This window comes from Chelmon rostratus, chromosome 18 (assembly GCF_017976325.1).
Source record: "Chelmon rostratus isolate fCheRos1 chromosome 18, fCheRos1.pri, whole genome shotgun sequence".
NCBI lineage: Eukaryota > Metazoa > Chordata > Actinopteri > Chaetodontiformes > Chaetodontidae > Chelmon > Chelmon rostratus.
This window is the reverse complement of record NC_055675.1, coordinates 15,418,002-15,434,716: the sequence shown is the minus strand read 5'-3', so window position 1 is coordinate 15,434,716 and position 16,715 is coordinate 15,418,002. Positions and strand designations below refer to the sequence as shown.

Genomic DNA, 16,715 nt, shown 5'->3' with positions numbered 1-16,715 from the left:
CCAGTGAGAAAGTTAACTCCTGAACTTCGTAGTCAGAAAAAATCTGATTTATAAAATAGAAGGGAAAACAGCATTGGGTTGACATGGCATTCCGCCGGAGGAACAAGAGTTACCCTTTCTTCAGCCAGGAGTTCTTAATTCAAAACCACGCCGACATCGTCTTCAGTCTGGTGATTTTCATTTTGATTGGATTGATGTTTGAGGTGAGATGAACTCAGATTCTCTTTTCTTCCCCCTCGTCCCACTCAGCTGTTTTAAGATGGCAAAGCCTGCTGCACGTCCAAAGATGTGACTCGGTGTGAATTTGACTCTTGCTCGGTCGATGTGATCTTTTTGCCTTTAGGTAAAAGTTAAGGAAAAAACAGCGCTTGCATTGTTTGACTGCATCTGTAAGCAGTTTCGCGGATACGGTGGCCGCTTGCTGCACTTTTTTATAAGTTTGGTGAACAATGAAATGTTGCCGCTGTGTTCGCAGTCAAAAGCAGAAACGTGGAGTTATAACATGAGCCGGAAAGCTTCAGCTGGAAGCAGCTGCGTACAAACTGAAACTTCACACGTTAATTGCTGGTTTAGTTAAAGTTTTCGGCGTCTTGCTCTGCATACTTTTAATTCCAGAAGTTTCTCTAACCGGAATACAACTGAAAACTCTTATCTTGGCATACACATAAGTGGCTACGCTAAAACAACATAATGTAGCTTATTTGTTTCCTAAAGTTCACATTTGTACCCCCTTGACAACGTCTTGTTCCAGTTTCCAGTCCGCTTCAACACTTGATTCCAAGATTTGTAAGTTGGCACAGAAAATCCAGTTAATAAAGGAAGTAAAGCTTTTTTGGCAGTCAAATTAAAAGCAGCGCTGTCGCTTTAAGTGCGTTCTCGAGCACATCCGACATGAGGTGGTTTTATTTTGAAAAGCGCGAACGGAACCGGTATCCCTTTTCGTCGCGAGCTCGACAGTTGTAGTTAACTGCCACGTCTCAATCTTTGAGCCGATGCTGCAGGCTGCCGTAGGCTCAGCTGAACCAAAGAGCGCTTTAACCTGCTGGGTTTTCGCCGCTGAAACACAGGGACTGGGTTCATTAATTGATTAGCTTCCTCATTAGCTAATAACCTCTCCTACACGCGCACAAACGCACTCCCAGCCCCTTGAGCGTTTAGCAAAGTTTCAATCCGGAACCCTGCTTGTGGTCACACAGCTGGTCTAGTAAAAAGAAGTAGGGGATTTCCTTCATATTTCTCGTTTCGGGGGGGCTAGAACAACGGAGCTGAAGCTGCTGTTGAATTTGGTGTTGACGTGCCACCTGTGGCCTCGGCGCGCAAGGAATGACTGGTGACACCGTGGTACCCAAACCGAGGCCAGGGGACCAACAGGGTCCCACGAGGGGGGTCTCAGGAAGGATGACCCTTAAATCTTTATGTGCCAGGTCATAAGTCACTCATTTACTAAAATGGGACTGCTTGAGACAAAGTTTTATTAAAATCACACCATGTTGCAGGGTTGGAGATACATGTGAGGGCTCAGAATATATATTAGCCAACTGACAACATTCTTGACAAATTTTTAATTGCTTAAATACTTCAGATTCATAATTTTCTGCTTTCAGCATCTCAAATATGATGACTTGCTGCTTTTTTCCGTTTTATTTAGTGGTATAATGAATATATTTGGGTTTTGGACTGTTTGTTGGGCAAAACAAGCCATTTAACAACATCACATTGGGCTCTGGGCAACATTTCTCCTTTATTTTCTGACATTGCAGAGACTTAATGATCTGCTGAAGCTTTAAAATCTTCAGTCTTGTGCAGCAGCCTGCAGATATTGCTTCATTTAAAGCAATAAAAGCTAAAACAAAAGCTGGGAAACGCCGGTCTGATGCATGTCTCTGCGGGGGTGCTCCACATGAAATAATTTGGGAAGCTCTGTGAGGTCAGTACAAGCCCTGTCATGCCAGACTAATTTTTTTTTTTTCAGTAGCATTACTAGAGGAATTCAGCTCCCAGCAGGCGATTATGATGCCACGAGCAGGATTTAGTGGCAATATTCTAAACAGCATTATATATTCGCTCGCTCTCCGTCCCTCTACATTTACTCAGACACCTGCCACTCACAGACCTCTCAAGGCTGCGTTCACACACTGAAATATGTTGCTAATTACCATCTTGTTTAATTTCCAGGCAACAGCCAAGACGGCCATACTGTTCATTCAGCCTCAGTACAATGTCACCACACTGTCACCAGGTATGCAGTGCAGCTGAGGAGTTCTGAGTTAATGCTTATTTGAATTCAGTTTACCGCAGTTCATACATGTTGCAGTTTCACTTCCTCAGCTGCCGTTCCTGCACGTTGCATCATTATGTTACTGTCACTGAATTGTGACTACAGAGTTCCAGTGTGTTTTAACACACCCTTTGATTGCAAACATTTGCTGTGTGTGTGTAGAGGGAGAGGTGACGTTTTACCATTACGGATGGAAGGACTGTGCCACCATCCTCTTCTATTTCTTCATCGCCATCATCCTCCATGCAGTGGTGCAGGAGTATCTCCTGGATGTAAGTACTCAGTCACCGTGGCACGATGCTTCAGTCACACGCAGATGTCCTTCTATACTGCAGTTATACTGGATATATTTGGTGCTAATCAGAGGGAAAATAGGAATTTCCTAAAAAGAAATGCTCAGTTTAACTCAAGTATATATCTAGTAATGGTGGCTTAGTGGTTAGCACTGTCGCCTCACAGCTAGAAGAAGGTCCTGGGTTGACTTTGCTGGCTGGGGTCTTTCTGTGTGGAGTGTGCATGTTGTGTACTTGTGTGGGTTGGGCTTCATGGTGCTGTATGACTTAGTTTAACTGTATTGTCTTACTACGTCAACGAGGGTAATGTTTTATGTTATGGGACCATAATTTCCCAGGAAGTTTCCATGTAATTTGGTGCTAATCAGAGGGACAATAGGAATATAAAGGATGACTGTATTGTCTTATCCTAATTTAGAATTAGAAGTTAAAATTAAGGCAAGTATACAAATTAAACACTGTCTCTATTTCCATATAATTTGTGCCAAATTACATGTTTGTTTCCAGGTAACTTTTTTTGGATATTGTTAGGAAATTAGTCAGAGATTATGGACCCATAAAAGCAAAATGAGTAATCAGAATGAATTATGATTGTCCTTCATCCTCAATGAAATCAGAACGAGAATAAGAATCATCTTAATTGGCCAAGTATGTGTGCACATATAAGGAATCTGACTCCAGTTTAAACACTGCACTCAATGAACTTTTCATTGGAAAAGGAAAAAAGGACATAAAAGAGACAAAAGACTGAACAATAAGTTAAGTAGTGCAAAAAGGAAAAGATACATACAGCACGTATGGTGAGTGCATCCAGCTGCACTTTATGGGGCTTAAAAGGACATTTTAAACAGAATAGAGCTGCGTGCTGAGCGTTTTTTAGACTGAATCAGACAACAGTCTGACATCGCTCCAGTTCTCTTACGCTAGAGCTGTGGAGACAGGAAGAGAGAGAAGCATTTAATCCATCTGAAAGCATGAGCCCTTGTGTCATTGTTTAGAAATAGGCCAGCGAGGAGGAGTGATGCTTTATTTTAGCACCATCACCACGGTTTCCAAAGTGTCTTGAAAGGAATACTTCTTCAGGAGGGTTGTCAGCAGCAGCTATAAATAGTATCTGCCGTCTTTTCTTGCCCTAGTTATATTTGTAGTGCTTTGACACTTCCTTGTGCACAACAATGACAGAGTCAACATGCCACCCATTATGACTGGATCCAGCTGCATTCACATGATCTGTTGTTTTGTTCCCGTCACAGAAAGTGAACCGGCGCCTCCACCTCTCCAAGAGCAAGAATACCAAGTTTAATGAGTCGGGCCAACTGTGTGTGTTTCACTTGGTGTCGAGTGTGTGGAGTTTTTACATCCTCATAATAGTGAGTGAGATTTCATATCATATTCAGTTACAGCTTCCTACTTAAGGGGCTGTCACATTTACTCTGACAACTTATCACACATTAAAGAGCAACAGTTTAAAGTGTCCTTTCCTCTGATTCCTTCGCACAGGAGGGATATCTCCTGCATCCCAGCAGCCTTTGGGAGAACTATCCCCATGTGCACCTCAGGTATGACTGATGTGGAGCTTACTCAACATATTTACATACAAAAGTTTTATGGCTGTATGGCTACAAGAATAGGGCAATGTTTTTTGTAGATTATTGCTTTTTTCTCAGCTACAGATGCACTTTCTTAACAACAGAAATATGCACAGATGTGCCTTTATCCACAGAACCGAATGCTGGGGCTGCTACTAGTTTATTTTCATTAAAAAAGCCCCCAAGTTGATGTCCACATGTCTTGTTTTTAGTTCAAATAACCAAATGTAATCAGTTTAATATGGTAGAAACACTAAGAAAACCTACAAATATTCACATGTGAGATGCTGAAAGCATTTTCTGCTTAAAAAAGACAAATGATGACAATCAAAATTGTTGCAGATTTATTTTTGGTTAATCAATGAATCAACTGATCGCTTCTGCTCAACCAGTTGCGGTACCTTAAAGGTGCAATATGTGCTACTTTTACTTTGCGGCAAGAGAATGTGAAGAAATGACAGTTGTGACTGTATGTCAGAGGCGTCTATGTGTTGTGATGCAGAGATATCTGCATGTTAGCATGCTAACCAGCTAGCCCAGCCCGTCCTGTCTCCTAATACCGCTCTGTACCTCAGCAGGATAGTATAGCTCCTGTGGTTTCAGTTGGGAAATGTATGTGAATGGCAGGCTTGTTACATTTCACAAGCTCTCTTAGCTTTTTTTAGTCTAATAAATAAACAAAATAAACTCACAAAATACACATATTTTCCCTATTAAACAAAAAAATAGGTGGACACCTTCTTCTTTCACCAAACTTACACATAATTGCCAAGCTAACTCATCGTGAAACACGTCATTCAAACTCGACAGAAACAAGATGAAACTCACCAAAACCTCCTTGTTCTGTCTTTCAGCTGTTCAACAATCGCCAGCTGTGGTCTGGTTGAAATGAGCCCTAAATTCACAGAGTTACATGTGAAAATGTTCTGCAGGTGTCCGACCTGCTTAATGCATCTACTCAGCCGGCTAAGACCCACTAGCTGCACGGCTAACTAGCAAATAGCAGCTAGTAGCTACAGCCAAAGATAGCTACAGCAAAGAGTAAAGTGAGCAGCAGCTAGCGGTTACTTCTGTGATATGCTGCCCCCTATTTGTTTGGAGTCTTATCTTCCACATTGCACCTTTAAAACACACCTTCATTAACAGATATTTGAACCAGAACCTTAACATGCACACTAACCAGCTGTGTTAACATACATTTAGAGTTTATAGTCTGATTACGCTCCAGTTTGAGTAGCCACCTGATTTCAGACACATTCATGTAAATGAGGGGGAAAAAGGGCTTTCCTCTGTGAGCTGAGGGGATTAAAATAACTCACTTCACACAGTTAAACACAGACGTGTTTGGTGGATTACTTGGCTTTGTCTACGCTTAGAAAGGTTTATTTCTTTAACAGTTTCACAGTCAAACAAATGAAGCGAGGAATGCTCCACTGTGGCAGCAGTGGAAGTTGCACTCACTCTCTCCTTCTTGCCTTTTCTCCTACTTTCCCTCCGCCTGTCTGCGTTTCTGCTCCAGGTTTCAGGTGAAGTTTTTCTACCTCACTCAGCTGGCGTACTGGCTCCACGCCTTGCCAGAGCTCTACTTCCAGAAAGTACGCAAGGTCAGTAAGCAGGCCCTGGGAACTGGAGGAGTAGTGGTGTGTGACTAGATAAGCTGTGTGTGTTGGCTTGTGCATGTTCTGCATATATGTGAGAACGAGCAGAAGGAACTCCAGGATTTACCTTTGCCTTTAACAGCTTTTTTTTTTTCCCAGGAGGAAATTTCTCGTCAGCTCCAGTACATCTGTCTGTATCTGCTGCACATCGCTGCAGCCTATTTGTTAAAGTAAGCATCTTGCAGAGGAACCGGCAAATTCAAAGGCCTGTCGAGGAAAAATGCATGCATGCTCTGTGAGACAAGAAACACTCTGAATCTTCAGTTTGAAACGCCTTGAATCAGTTGCTACTCAGCTTTACTGCTACTGATATTACATAAAATACTGTACATGGTCATATGCAGTCAAGTAGAAACCCCTCATGTATTGTTTTCTTTTGTCACCTATCTGTTGGCTGCTCCTCTCTCCTTCCTTGCGTAGTATGAGTCGTGTGGGTCTGGTACTCCTCTTCCTCCAGTATGTGTCAGAGCTGGGCTTCCACATCGCTAGACTCTTTTACTTCACTGATGAGAACCATCAGAAAATGTGAGTCATCTCACTGAGTTTGACTTTTTTTGTTGTTGTTGTTGTTGTTGTTGTTGTTGTTGTTGTCTGCCGCCTTCTCTGCTCACCATGTTTTTACTGTGCCGTGCTTCAGGTTTGACATGTGGGCGGTCAGCTTTGTGTTTACACGGATGGCCACGCTGACCCTGATGTTCCTCGCTGTTGGGTTTGGTTTGGCTCGCTCAGAGAACCAGGGCCTGGACTTGGAGCAGGGCAACTTCAACACTGTACTGATAAGGTAATGACCTATGTCCGACATCTGTAGATAATGATTGATTTTGTGTATTACTTTTTACAGCTACTGTAAGACCCATATTATAAAAAAAACACGTTTGAATGTTTAATTGCTTTACAACATAAATTCACTGGACGTAGGCAGGAATTCTGACAATGATTGACAGGAAATGACTCACCTGGCCCAAACTCAACTGTGCTGCACTTGCTGTCTGGGGTCAAACTCTGATAAATTTAACAAATAATCGAATACCTTATTTCAAAGACACACACCAGGACCGTAAAGTAATTGCATTAATTCGGCACAGGATGTCAGGTCCGTTTTTCCAAACGCGCAGTTGCACTAATCTTCTTCCCTTTGTGCCCCTTCAGGATGACTGTTCTACTGCTGGTATGTTTGACCCAATCTTGGCTACTCTGGAAGTTCATCCGCTTCCAGCTGAGGCGCTGGAGGGAGTTCAGACACGAACAGGCCGTTCGCAAGAAGGCTGCCACGAAACAAGCCCTGCGGCCGCTGAAGAGAGACTCACGTGAGTGTCAGCACCTGCTCAAACACGTTTCGTAATGCGCTGCCGTCACCGGGCAGCAGCTGTTTTTATAATGCGAGCATTTTCGGCTGTGTGACTTCCTTGACTAAAACGTGTTTTCACCTCTGTCCCCCCTGCTAGTCGGTCACCATGAAAACGGAGTTCTCAAAGCTGAGAATGGAGCCTCTCCTCGGACCAAAAAACTCAAGTCCCCCTAAGACAGCGCACCGACTGGCCTGAACAGTGGCCTTAGCCCTGGCTAAGGTTTCTCATCAGCGCAGCAGGGAAGCTGGCGGCCCCTTGCCACCATGCTCCGTGTTGAGTATGTCCTGAGCTGTTACAGGGACTCAGTCACTACAGACTTAGGCTTGAATGCTGGAAAATGAAATCCAAGGAAATCCCTCGAGCCCAACAGACATTTACTCCTCTCATCATATCAGTATTTTTTATACACCCACGCAGCCTGCTATCCCAGCCCAAGGAGCACCATTGTATGCAGAATGATTCAAATGTAAAGTGAACGCAGTATGCAGCGCACACGTTCCGCTGTGCGTCAGTGTTGAATGTGTCGATGCATATCCTCATACATAAGTACTGTATTGGTTGTAGCGTTGTCTGATGTTGCAGCTGTTTTCAGCTCTTCCCATTGAGCCGGCTTTGCTTGTTTTCTCGTCTGGTCCGTTGGAGCAGAAAAATGTTACTGATGATGTGGTTTGATACGAGCTTACTGTATGCAGGCCTTAACATGATCCCTCCACTGTGTTCGGGAAGGGATTTTGGCCAGCCAATAGAGCGGTCACCTGGGCTCCTCCCAATGATTTATGTCTGTTTGAAATCCTACATCTGTCACTGGTCACTTAACAGATAAGCATCAAGTATGTATGTTGGATATTACCGCATGCCATTCCATGTTTTTTTTTCTTTTAATTGTTTTGTTAATTTCTTTATTAAATAATGCAATTTTCGGAAATAAGTTGTGGACTTTATTGCGACTGAAGCCATTTTTCTACAAGTCTGATTCCAAAAGCTGAGACTGAATTTGTTAATCCTTTTTTTTATATGTATATATATATATACTCAATTGCCTTTAGCTTAATGCTAACAGCAGCATGCTAAAAGCGGCCCTTCTGTTGGTTTTATGTGGCAGAGGGAACATAGTTTTCTACATAAAATGCTCTTCCCTGATTGCTCTCCTCTTACATGACTTCAGATCTTAGGCATGCTTTGGAAACTGTTTGATATAAGCACAACAGAAGAAGTATATTATGTCCACAACACTAAACAACTGTTGTATTTGATACGTTTTCAGAAGCTGGCAGATTTGGCCAAACAGACAACCTTTTGTGCTGCAGGTCCAGTGTTTATTCAGTTAAGAAACATTTAATTCATATTCTTGGGGTCACACTTTTGGTAATCCAGCCTTCCCTTACATCACGAAGATGGCTCTGCTACACCATCACCTGATCAAGAATAAAAAAAGAATGGGCATAAATTGCTGTGTAGGTATGTCCCGAATTTTTAAAAAAGTGACATCTACTGGAAGAATTGTATTATTGACAGACAATTATAGAGAAGAATGTTTTGCTAAATCTGATTTGTACCATTTTGGTTAGATGGCTGATTATTTGCCGTCTCCACACCCAGCTTCTGCCGCAAAGACTCCAGTGTCTCACAAGGGATCTGGCTTGAGATGGACTCCAGGTATGTCAGCACAAAGCGGTCGGCATCGGTCAACACAAAGCGGTGGCAGAAAACTAAAAAAAACATCAAACAAAAAAAAACGGGGATGAGAAAGGTGCCGTGAGCTAAGTTTTTAGGTTTTATGATCTATTAATCCCCTACTACTATCTAGAAGACAAGTTGTTGCAGCAAGGCCTATACATTGCAAGACATAAAAGAAAAATGAACACGGGCTGTTAAAAGGAGAATGTTACCCTCCACAGTGGCTCCAATAGCAAAGTCTGCAGGTGAGTAGAACTCGGGATTGTCCACTGTAGAGCCCGGCTTGGGGACGCGTGTCTTTTCCAGAAACCTGCCACCCATGATGCCCGAGTTGCGTGTGGGCTTTTCAAAAATACTGATCATGTCATTGGACACGAAGTAGGACAGTATGAAACGTCGGCCCTCATCCTGGGGATTCTGGGAGTCCTGGAATATCGGTAACACAGGACAGCTTACGAGAGGGGAGAAATGATCTGTTGTGTTGTGGATGGCTTTTTTAATTTTGCCTGGTCAGTTATCCTTTATCATGCTATAAACCCCAGGTTAGACCCTGGGTTATCATGTAGAATGACCAGCAAGGCTCTGTTTGGTCATGGCTTTATCTCATTTGGTGACTTATAGTTCGATATAACCAATCAACAGTCACTCAGAAGCTTTACTCACCAGTCTGGCAGTGTAGCGTAGCACCATGTGGCTGTTTCCTAACATCTTTAGCACATTCTTTTTGGGAGGCTCGGGAATTAAAGACAAACAATTCTGGAGGGAGTCTTCAAGTGAACCAAAACCATTGTAGGGAGGAACCTCCTGGACAGAAGTGGGTAATGAAAGAGAAAAACACAATTATTTCTAACAACATGAAGTCACAGGGCTTCAGGCAATATGGTTTTGCAACAAGGGAAACAAAAGACATAAAAAATGCATCAGTTTCTCACCTTCTTTCTCTCCTGAAGCGTGGCGGTCTTCTTTGGTACCTCTATGGGTTTCATCTCCATGTCAGGGTGGTTCTGCTGGTAATACCCTTTAGTGAAGCCATCGCAGTCGTACAGCAGGAAGCGGCGGCCCAGCAGCTTTATCGTTTGGCCCAGCTGGAAGTCTCTGGGGGAGTAATACTCGTCCACTTCCTCTGCTGAAACCTCCAGCTCGCAGCTGGGAAAAGTCTCTGGAAAGAAAGAAGAAGAGCGCTGTTTTGTAGCAGTTAATTAAGAAAACGCCACAATGCTTGTTGTGTCACTTATGATTCATTTGTTGTCTTTTATGCTCCTCCCTCTTTTCAGCTTTTTTATGATGTTATTCATTTTTTGCATTTGTCTTTTTGAATGTTTACCCTTTCAAACATATTTGCTTTTTTATATTCTTATTTTTGCATCTGTTATTTATTGTCCAGTAAACGGTCTGCATTGCATCTTTTCATACCCTGTATCCCTTTGCAGGAAACACACTATATAAATAAAATGTCATTATTATTATATTATACTATTATGTCATACATAAAATAGGTGACGAAAACAGGATAGGCTGTTTTTGAAAATAAGAGGCACCTTCTAACGTCACTTACTTTTATTGTTCATGACTGGAAGTAGAGACACACCTGATCAAAGCACTGTACTCCCTTGGGAAAGGCACAGTAATTAGCATCTTGTTAAGTTTTTTTTCCTGCATGGCATGACAGGTAGATTATGATGTTTGCTTAAGACCAAAATAAACTGTAGGAACTACTGTATATCTAAAATAAGCCACTGACAGTCTTGTGGATGTGTGGACAATAACAGAGAAACAGTGCCACTTTATTTATCTACCATTATTATGAGTATTATTATTAGCAGCAGCAGCTTTCACTACTTTCTTGGCTTCTACCTGAGTCTCTGGAGTTTGGTTGCTCTGTTCTTACCTTCATAACCCTAACCTTAACCTGTGAGGTAGTTTTAGTTTAGTTTAGTTTTAGTTTAGTTTAGTTAGTTCAATTTTATGGAAAACTAATTGTGCTGTGCATGCTGCAGGAGATCAGATCTCAGCACAGGTGTCCCAGCTTTATGAAAAGAAAACAGCTGCGCAAATGAATTTTTCATTCTTTCATCAATCTGAGACCGTAAAAGTTAAGGTCAATAAAATGTCTTTCTGGTAATTATACTTCCAAGAGTGACTTCAGTTCTATTCCAAATTTGGCAAAACTCAGCCACAGCATGTGTTTGGTCTCCCGTCAGACTACGGCAGCGAGTGAACTGAATGCTGAGTAGGCTCAGGAGAGGTAGTACAACCAGTGTGCTGCTAAAAAAGCCTCCCCAGTGGAGCTGCAGCAGCAGAGAAATGGTTCAGCACAAGAAAAAAGTGGCTTGAAATATGGCGCTGTGTGGGGTGGAGTGGCCATGCTTTAGCTTACAGGTGGCCATGACCACCACTGGCCACCCCCTGCCTCTGCCAATGATTTCATCTAATGAAATTGTATATATACCTCAAACTAACACAAACACAGTGTTGCATCTCACCATACTGTGGTTTAAATTTCTTGGGCAGCTTATGTCTGCGCATCAGGAAGGGATCCCGGCCACTGTTGGGTTCATGGACCTCTCTGATCTCCACCGTGTCGTCCACCAGGTAATACTGGATGGAAACAGGCCTGGTCTCCCCGTACAGCGAGTCAGTGTCGTCCCACAGGGCAAAGAAATGCAGCACCTGAACAAGAAGAGGTTAGGGGCCTGCAACTAGAACTGGTATGCAATGTGAATATTTACTGCCATCACAAGATCACTTAGTCAATTATTTTAGTGGTTTAAAACTACTCTTATTTGTAAGTTGATTTACTTGTGGACATATTAACTTCAACAGAAATAAAAAAAAGGCTTTAAAAGCTTTAGTTTACCTTACGATCCATGGTGAGAAACTGGTGCATGCAGTCTCTTTCGGAGGGTGTTTTGTAGACAGGCTGAGGGTTTTTGCGACGTTCGCTGTAAGGATCCACAGGCATGGGCTCGGCGTCGTTCACAATAATGCCCTCACTCTCCATGAATTTCTGCACATGATGAATGAGAGGCACAGGCTGAGAGTATAGAGTATATTTACAACAACGTATCCACGTCTTTGCATCAGCGAGAGCATTCATACAGGTGAGTGTTGTACCTTTGTAAAAGCGTCGCACTGTGTGATGTGGTACTTGACCCCGTACACCTCCAGGTCCATGCCAAGGTTGAGGTCTTTCCACAGGTAATGCTCTCCACGTTCATTCTTGGGCAGACGTTGGCGTTTGATCCGTTTCCCCTGTGGTATCCCAGAATTCTCCACCATGGGCTCAGTGATGTACATGCTGTCGTCCTCGAGGTAGTAGTAAATGACCACTGGGCGGACGCGGTACTCCTCTTCAGGGGAGTCCAGGATATTTTCCTCAAAGTATGCATAGTAGCGCAGCACCTACAAGCAAGAGGGTGGTGAAGAACAGACAAGCAAGGATTTAGCGGGATAGTTGAACAGCAGATGCTGCTCTTAAACTTCTTGGTGTTATTGTACCTTCTTGTCAAGGGCCACGTGAGCTGGGATGAATTCTTTGGCTAGGCTCCGGTCACAGGAGCCATAAGTAATGTCTGGTGTCTCAAGGGACAACTCACTGATCTCCTGCTGGATCAGCTGATCTGATAAAAGAGGATCCTGTCCAATGCCCACAGTGGGGCGACGGGGGAGAGCGTAGCCATTCCTGTAGTGCAGCGTCTGGGAGCGATGGAAGGCTGACTTCTGCAAAAAAGATCATTGAGAAGGGAGTATATTAGCTTTGGTACACCACAACAAAAACACAAATATTTGCAACACTGATGTAAGTATACTTCACTTAAAGACCACTTGTTATGTGAACACAATATTGTGCTACTGCAAGTATTTGAGACAAGAGGTGGTAAGAACAATATGAACACCTGTGCATGATAATGCAGTACAATACAACCCTGGAATAAACACTTCAGCAGAGTGTTTTATCTCACAAATTTGACTAACAATGAATTTCAGACTATAATTCAATCTATTAATGTAGCTCTGCTGTGGCAGCAGTCAGGAATCTTTGCTAATATTATCCTAAATCAGGCCTGAAAGCCTCAAAACCGCGACAGTTATTCGACATACAGAAGTGGAGGAATGTAGGAGTTACATGTGCATTAAGAAAAGAAAACAGCGGAAAAGTAACATGGGGCTAATTTTGTCAGACTTACGTTACGGAACTTATAAACCTGTTAAAATAACCTAGCTAGCTTTATCTCTGTAACGTTAGTAACTTAACTGCATTCTTACCGTCACATCCCGAAAAGTGTATCCCGGTAAAAACGGTAATCCATGACTGTTCCGGTTCAAGGACATTGCTGGTCTAAACGTATGTTTTTCGATTTCCTCCCGTAAATAAGATGATAATAAAACGATTTTATTTTATTAGGCTAATTTAACGATTTTTCTTATTACGTCTTGTTAGAGTGTGAAGCTACACGACTGCTCCGCAGTGGTAAGTTTATGGTATCCATGGAAACGGCACGAGGGCAACGATTTCACGACAGTTAAAAAAAAAAGTAAACAAATATTTCAAAAAAAATACAAGAAACTCAGACTGAAAACCCCGAAAAATGAAGTAATGACCAGATGGATTAAAAATTGAATAAAAAAAATATATATATATAATAAAAAGTAAACAGCATATCCTTTTCTATATTAAAATGTTTTTGTAGTTTGTTGTTAAAGTTCTCTGTCGAGTGCTACAACCAACTCCAGTAAATTATATCTGAAAATGATTTGCCATAAATATAAATAACGATTATAACTGGCTGACTTTTATTCATACACTGTAATTTACACAAACTGGAGTGCTCCTATTTCACCACCAGGGGGCGAGGAACACCAATATATCTCACTGATAAACTTGCGCACAGGTCATCATAAGCACACAATCTTGTGAGTTTATGATGACTGTATTGTACAGTGTTTACTCTCTATATTTGTTTTATTAGATTATCATGAGATCAGAACAGTTTCTTTTTTTCTGCAGTGCAGAACAAGCATTGTGCACGTCTGGACTCTGATACAAGTGCCTTGCACATTTGGAGCAACTTTTAAAATGCAAAACACAACTTCAGGAGAAAATGTGCAAGACTAAACAAAACAGCAGGCAAGTTATTTTTGAACACAGTTTATTCCAAGCACAGGAGTCATATTTTGGTCTCACTTTACCAGCTATTGGCACATTGTAATCCCATTCAAATTTAAACACATTTGAAACTGTCTTAATAAAAACTATATAGAGTGGCGGTCTGTATGTGGATGACCCTAATATGTCCTGTGTCCTCTCAGTTAAACTTTCAGTCAGGAAAATACCAAGCTTTTTCTGAAAACTATAATCATTTCTATGCTTGAATCCAGGGCAGCGCAAACAGAACTGGATTGACAATAGCTTATTTTATTAAACTGGCAACATGGTTTAAGAGACGCAGTTTGCACGTCCTCTGTGAACCTTTTTTCAGTGCAGGTTCCTTCTCCAGATGGCTGCGAGCAGCCATTACCACAAGCATCTGGGTTAGCACTGGCGTCTTGGGGCCACAGCTGACACAAGACGTGACTTTTTTTGCAAATCCACTGGCACAAAATTGGCATATTCTGGTTATGTACATTTACAAGTGGGGAGATAGCAAGTGCAATGTGTGACAGAGACATTCAGATTTTACACATGCTCCACTTCAGCAAAGCAACAGTAATAATAAATGGGAATAAATATATGAGAAGATAAATTTGAGATATCCAATTGATAAACCATTTGACCACTTACGGAGTTAAACACCAGCTGCACTCTTAACAACAGTGACTTAATAGCTAGAAAAGGCACTGCACTGTGAATTAAACATACTGTATCAAAAATAAGGTTAAATCGCCAAACCTCTTTGAGGCTCTTTATATGATATTTCTAATTCTTTTCTTTAAATGCTGACATCACTGTTTAAATGGGCCGATCCCCTTCTTTAGGAAATACATCAACCAAACACAGAAACACTAGGATTGCATCCCTGAGGTGCCAGACAACCTTCGCCAAGTATAAAAATATCTCATAATAAACCATACTTGAGAACAAAAATACACAACATCAATAAACTATTAAATATTATAAAATAGATTTCATAAGGGTTGAGATGAATTCCCCTCAAAAATATCTTTTGGTTTTTATGAAGTTCAAAAGGCAGCGTGGTTATTCGCAGTGGAGAGATTGTCTTACATCATCCCTCTGTCCATGTACACTTCTTCCTGCTTCATGCTGCCCCTCTGTAAAGTCCTGAATACTGGAGGGCGCTGGGCATAAAGCTCCAAGTGTCACAGTCTTTTGCAGCTGCCTCACGTTCTGCATATAACAGACCCATCTGAGTCCTTGGTCCTTCAGTCATGTAGTCTCTACAGGCCTGTGTGTGTCTAAGGCAGCTAACCCATAAATCCCCACTTCAAAAAGGCCTGCTGAGGTCACGGGCGAGGCAGTGTAGCCTTTCACCCCTCGCTTCCGGCAGAAAGAGGCGGCTAAGAGGTGAGCTTACCATGCAGAGTGGGAGCTTATTCTCGTACTGAATGGGGTACAGCTTATGATACCCAGAAGGATATGCAAACCAGCAGAGAGGGAGGACTTTCTTTCCAAGTCTGCAATGAGTCACTTTTGCATGCTTGCTCGTAAAGCTTCATAAGGGTCTCTTGCACCTTTCCAACCCAAGTGCGTCCTAAATTTTGTTCAAGTCGTGTATGCTTTCTAGAAGACAAAAGCCCCTCAGCAGTCCTCAGTAATACCGGTTGAGGCTCCGTGTCCCGGGGATGTCAGGCTGCCCGTTCATCCAGATCTCCCGGATGATGCGCTCCCTCTCCTCCAGCCTCTGCGCTCTCTCCAGCTCCTCCGCCGACGTGAACACGTTCATGTTGAGCGTGCGCTCAAACCGCCGGTGCCTTCGCGCCGACAGGTCGGAGGTGGTGTCCCAGTCCGAGTCCGAGTCGCTGGAATCGGAGGACGAGTCGGCGGGGCGCGCTCGCTTCTTGGCAGGGGGCCGCTGGCGGGGCTGGCAGTCGGTGCGACAGGAGATCTGGACCACCAGGGCGAAGAGGGTGAGGAAGAGGCCCAAACACACGCCGCAGACGAAGAAGAGTGCCGCCCTCTCTGGGTGGTCTGTCATGGGGTGGGAGTGCTGGGTTTAGTTGATTCTTACAGAAAACATGTCAAACATTTAACTGGGTCGTTGTGATTGATGTTGGATCTCTCTTATTTTCCTCTGACCTGTTCTGCCTGCTTTGTTATGAAATATTTCACTTGATGGCTCACTCACTCCAACGAACAGGCTTCCAGCTCATATTACTTACTTCCCCAGCTGGGTGCTTTGGTTTGGCCAAAATGTCTCACAATGTCTGCTAACCCCGATAAGTCCTGTGCCCCTCCTTCCCCTGGTCTTCAGACATCTCTTCTTACATGCTGTTAATGTTGGTTAATGTGTCCCACCACCTCAAGCTACAGGTGGGCAAGACCGAGCTCCTCCTCCTGCCAATCGGACTTTTCTTTCACGACTGACAGAACCGAAGTGACACCTGTTCCTTTTATACTGTTTAAGAAACTGTAGTTTTTGTATCACCACCCCTGGCTTCCATACGCAGGTATCTCCTCGGACCCTCTCTCTCTTATCAACTGTGACTGTCAGGTAGAAATTTACTGCGGACCACACGTCCAATATCAGTCATGTCACCACTCAGGAAGTGGTTTCTAGTTTTTTTTTTTATCTCCGCATCTCCTCTTTTATCACTGAGACTGTGTCCCTGAACTCAACTGTCCTCAGTAGGAACACAAACACATGATAACTCTTCGTCTTGGTCCCAACATGCGCTGACCTCCCGCAGATTTC

General features: G+C 42.9%; 3 protein-coding genes across 4 annotated transcripts in view; 1 reads left to right on the top strand and 2 right to left on the bottom strand.

The window, feature by feature from the left end:
• Positions 1-17: 17 nt before the first annotated feature.
• tram2 (translocation associated membrane protein 2) lies at positions 18-8,083 on the top strand. The gene is made up of 11 exons (XM_041958459.1): positions 18-203; positions 2,176-2,239; positions 2,441-2,550; positions 3,825-3,941; positions 4,072-4,130; positions 5,680-5,764; positions 5,918-5,988; positions 6,239-6,343; positions 6,456-6,599; positions 6,968-7,125; positions 7,264-8,083. The coding sequence occupies exons 1-11, from the start codon at positions 84-86 to the stop codon at positions 7,338-7,340; spliced, it is 1,110 nt and encodes a 369-aa protein (XP_041814393.1). The 5' UTR covers positions 18-83; the 3' UTR covers positions 7,341-8,083.
• A 470-nt stretch (positions 8,084-8,553) lies between these two features.
• On the bottom strand, positions 8,554-13,176 carry efhc1 (EF-hand domain (C-terminal) containing 1). Its single transcript, XM_041959384.1, has 10 exons — positions 13,111-13,176; positions 12,343-12,564; positions 11,959-12,246; positions 11,702-11,851; positions 11,328-11,514; positions 9,777-10,003; positions 9,508-9,648; positions 9,057-9,270; positions 8,724-8,876; positions 8,554-8,582 (listed from the first exon to the last, which is right to left on the bottom strand). The coding sequence occupies exons 1-10, from the start codon at positions 13,174-13,176 to the stop codon at positions 8,554-8,556; spliced, it is 1,677 nt and encodes a 558-aa protein (XP_041815318.1).
• An 820-nt stretch (positions 13,177-13,996) lies between these two features.
• LOC121621839 (protein eva-1 homolog A) overlaps positions 13,997-16,715 on the bottom strand; it is a 74,092-nt gene continuing 71,373 nt past the window's right edge. For both annotated transcript variants that reach the window (XM_041958509.1, XM_041958510.1), the window contains one exon: positions 13,997-15,991. In XM_041958509.1, the coding sequence (XP_041814443.1) occupies positions 15,612-15,991 (380 nt within the window). In that variant the 3' untranslated portion in view covers positions 13,997-15,611. The remainder of the gene's footprint in view (positions 15,992-16,715) is intronic.

Coding starts and splice junctions, on each gene's coding strand:
- tram2 (XM_041958459.1), top strand. CDS start 84: ATGGCATTCCGCCGGAGGAACAAGAGTTACCCTTTCTTCAGCCAGGAG. Junction 4,131..5,679: donor TATCCCCATGTGCACCTCAG/GTATGACTGATG, acceptor TTTCTGCTCCAG/GTTTCAGGTGAAGTTTTTCT. Junction 6,600..6,967: donor TTCAACACTGTACTGATAAG/GTAATGACCTAT, acceptor GTGCCCCTTCAG/GATGACTGTTCTACTGCTGG.
- efhc1 (XM_041959384.1), bottom strand. CDS start 13,176: ATGTCCTTGAACCGGAACAGTCATGGATTACCGTTTTTACCGGGATAC. Junction 12,565..13,110: donor ACACTTTTCGGGATGTGACG/GTAAGAATGCAG, acceptor TCTTTTTTGCAG/AAGTCAGCCTTCCATCGCTC. Junction 8,877..9,056: donor TATTGGAGCCACTGTGGAGG/GTAACATTCTCC, acceptor TGTTTTTTTTAG/TTTTCTGCCACCGCTTTGTG.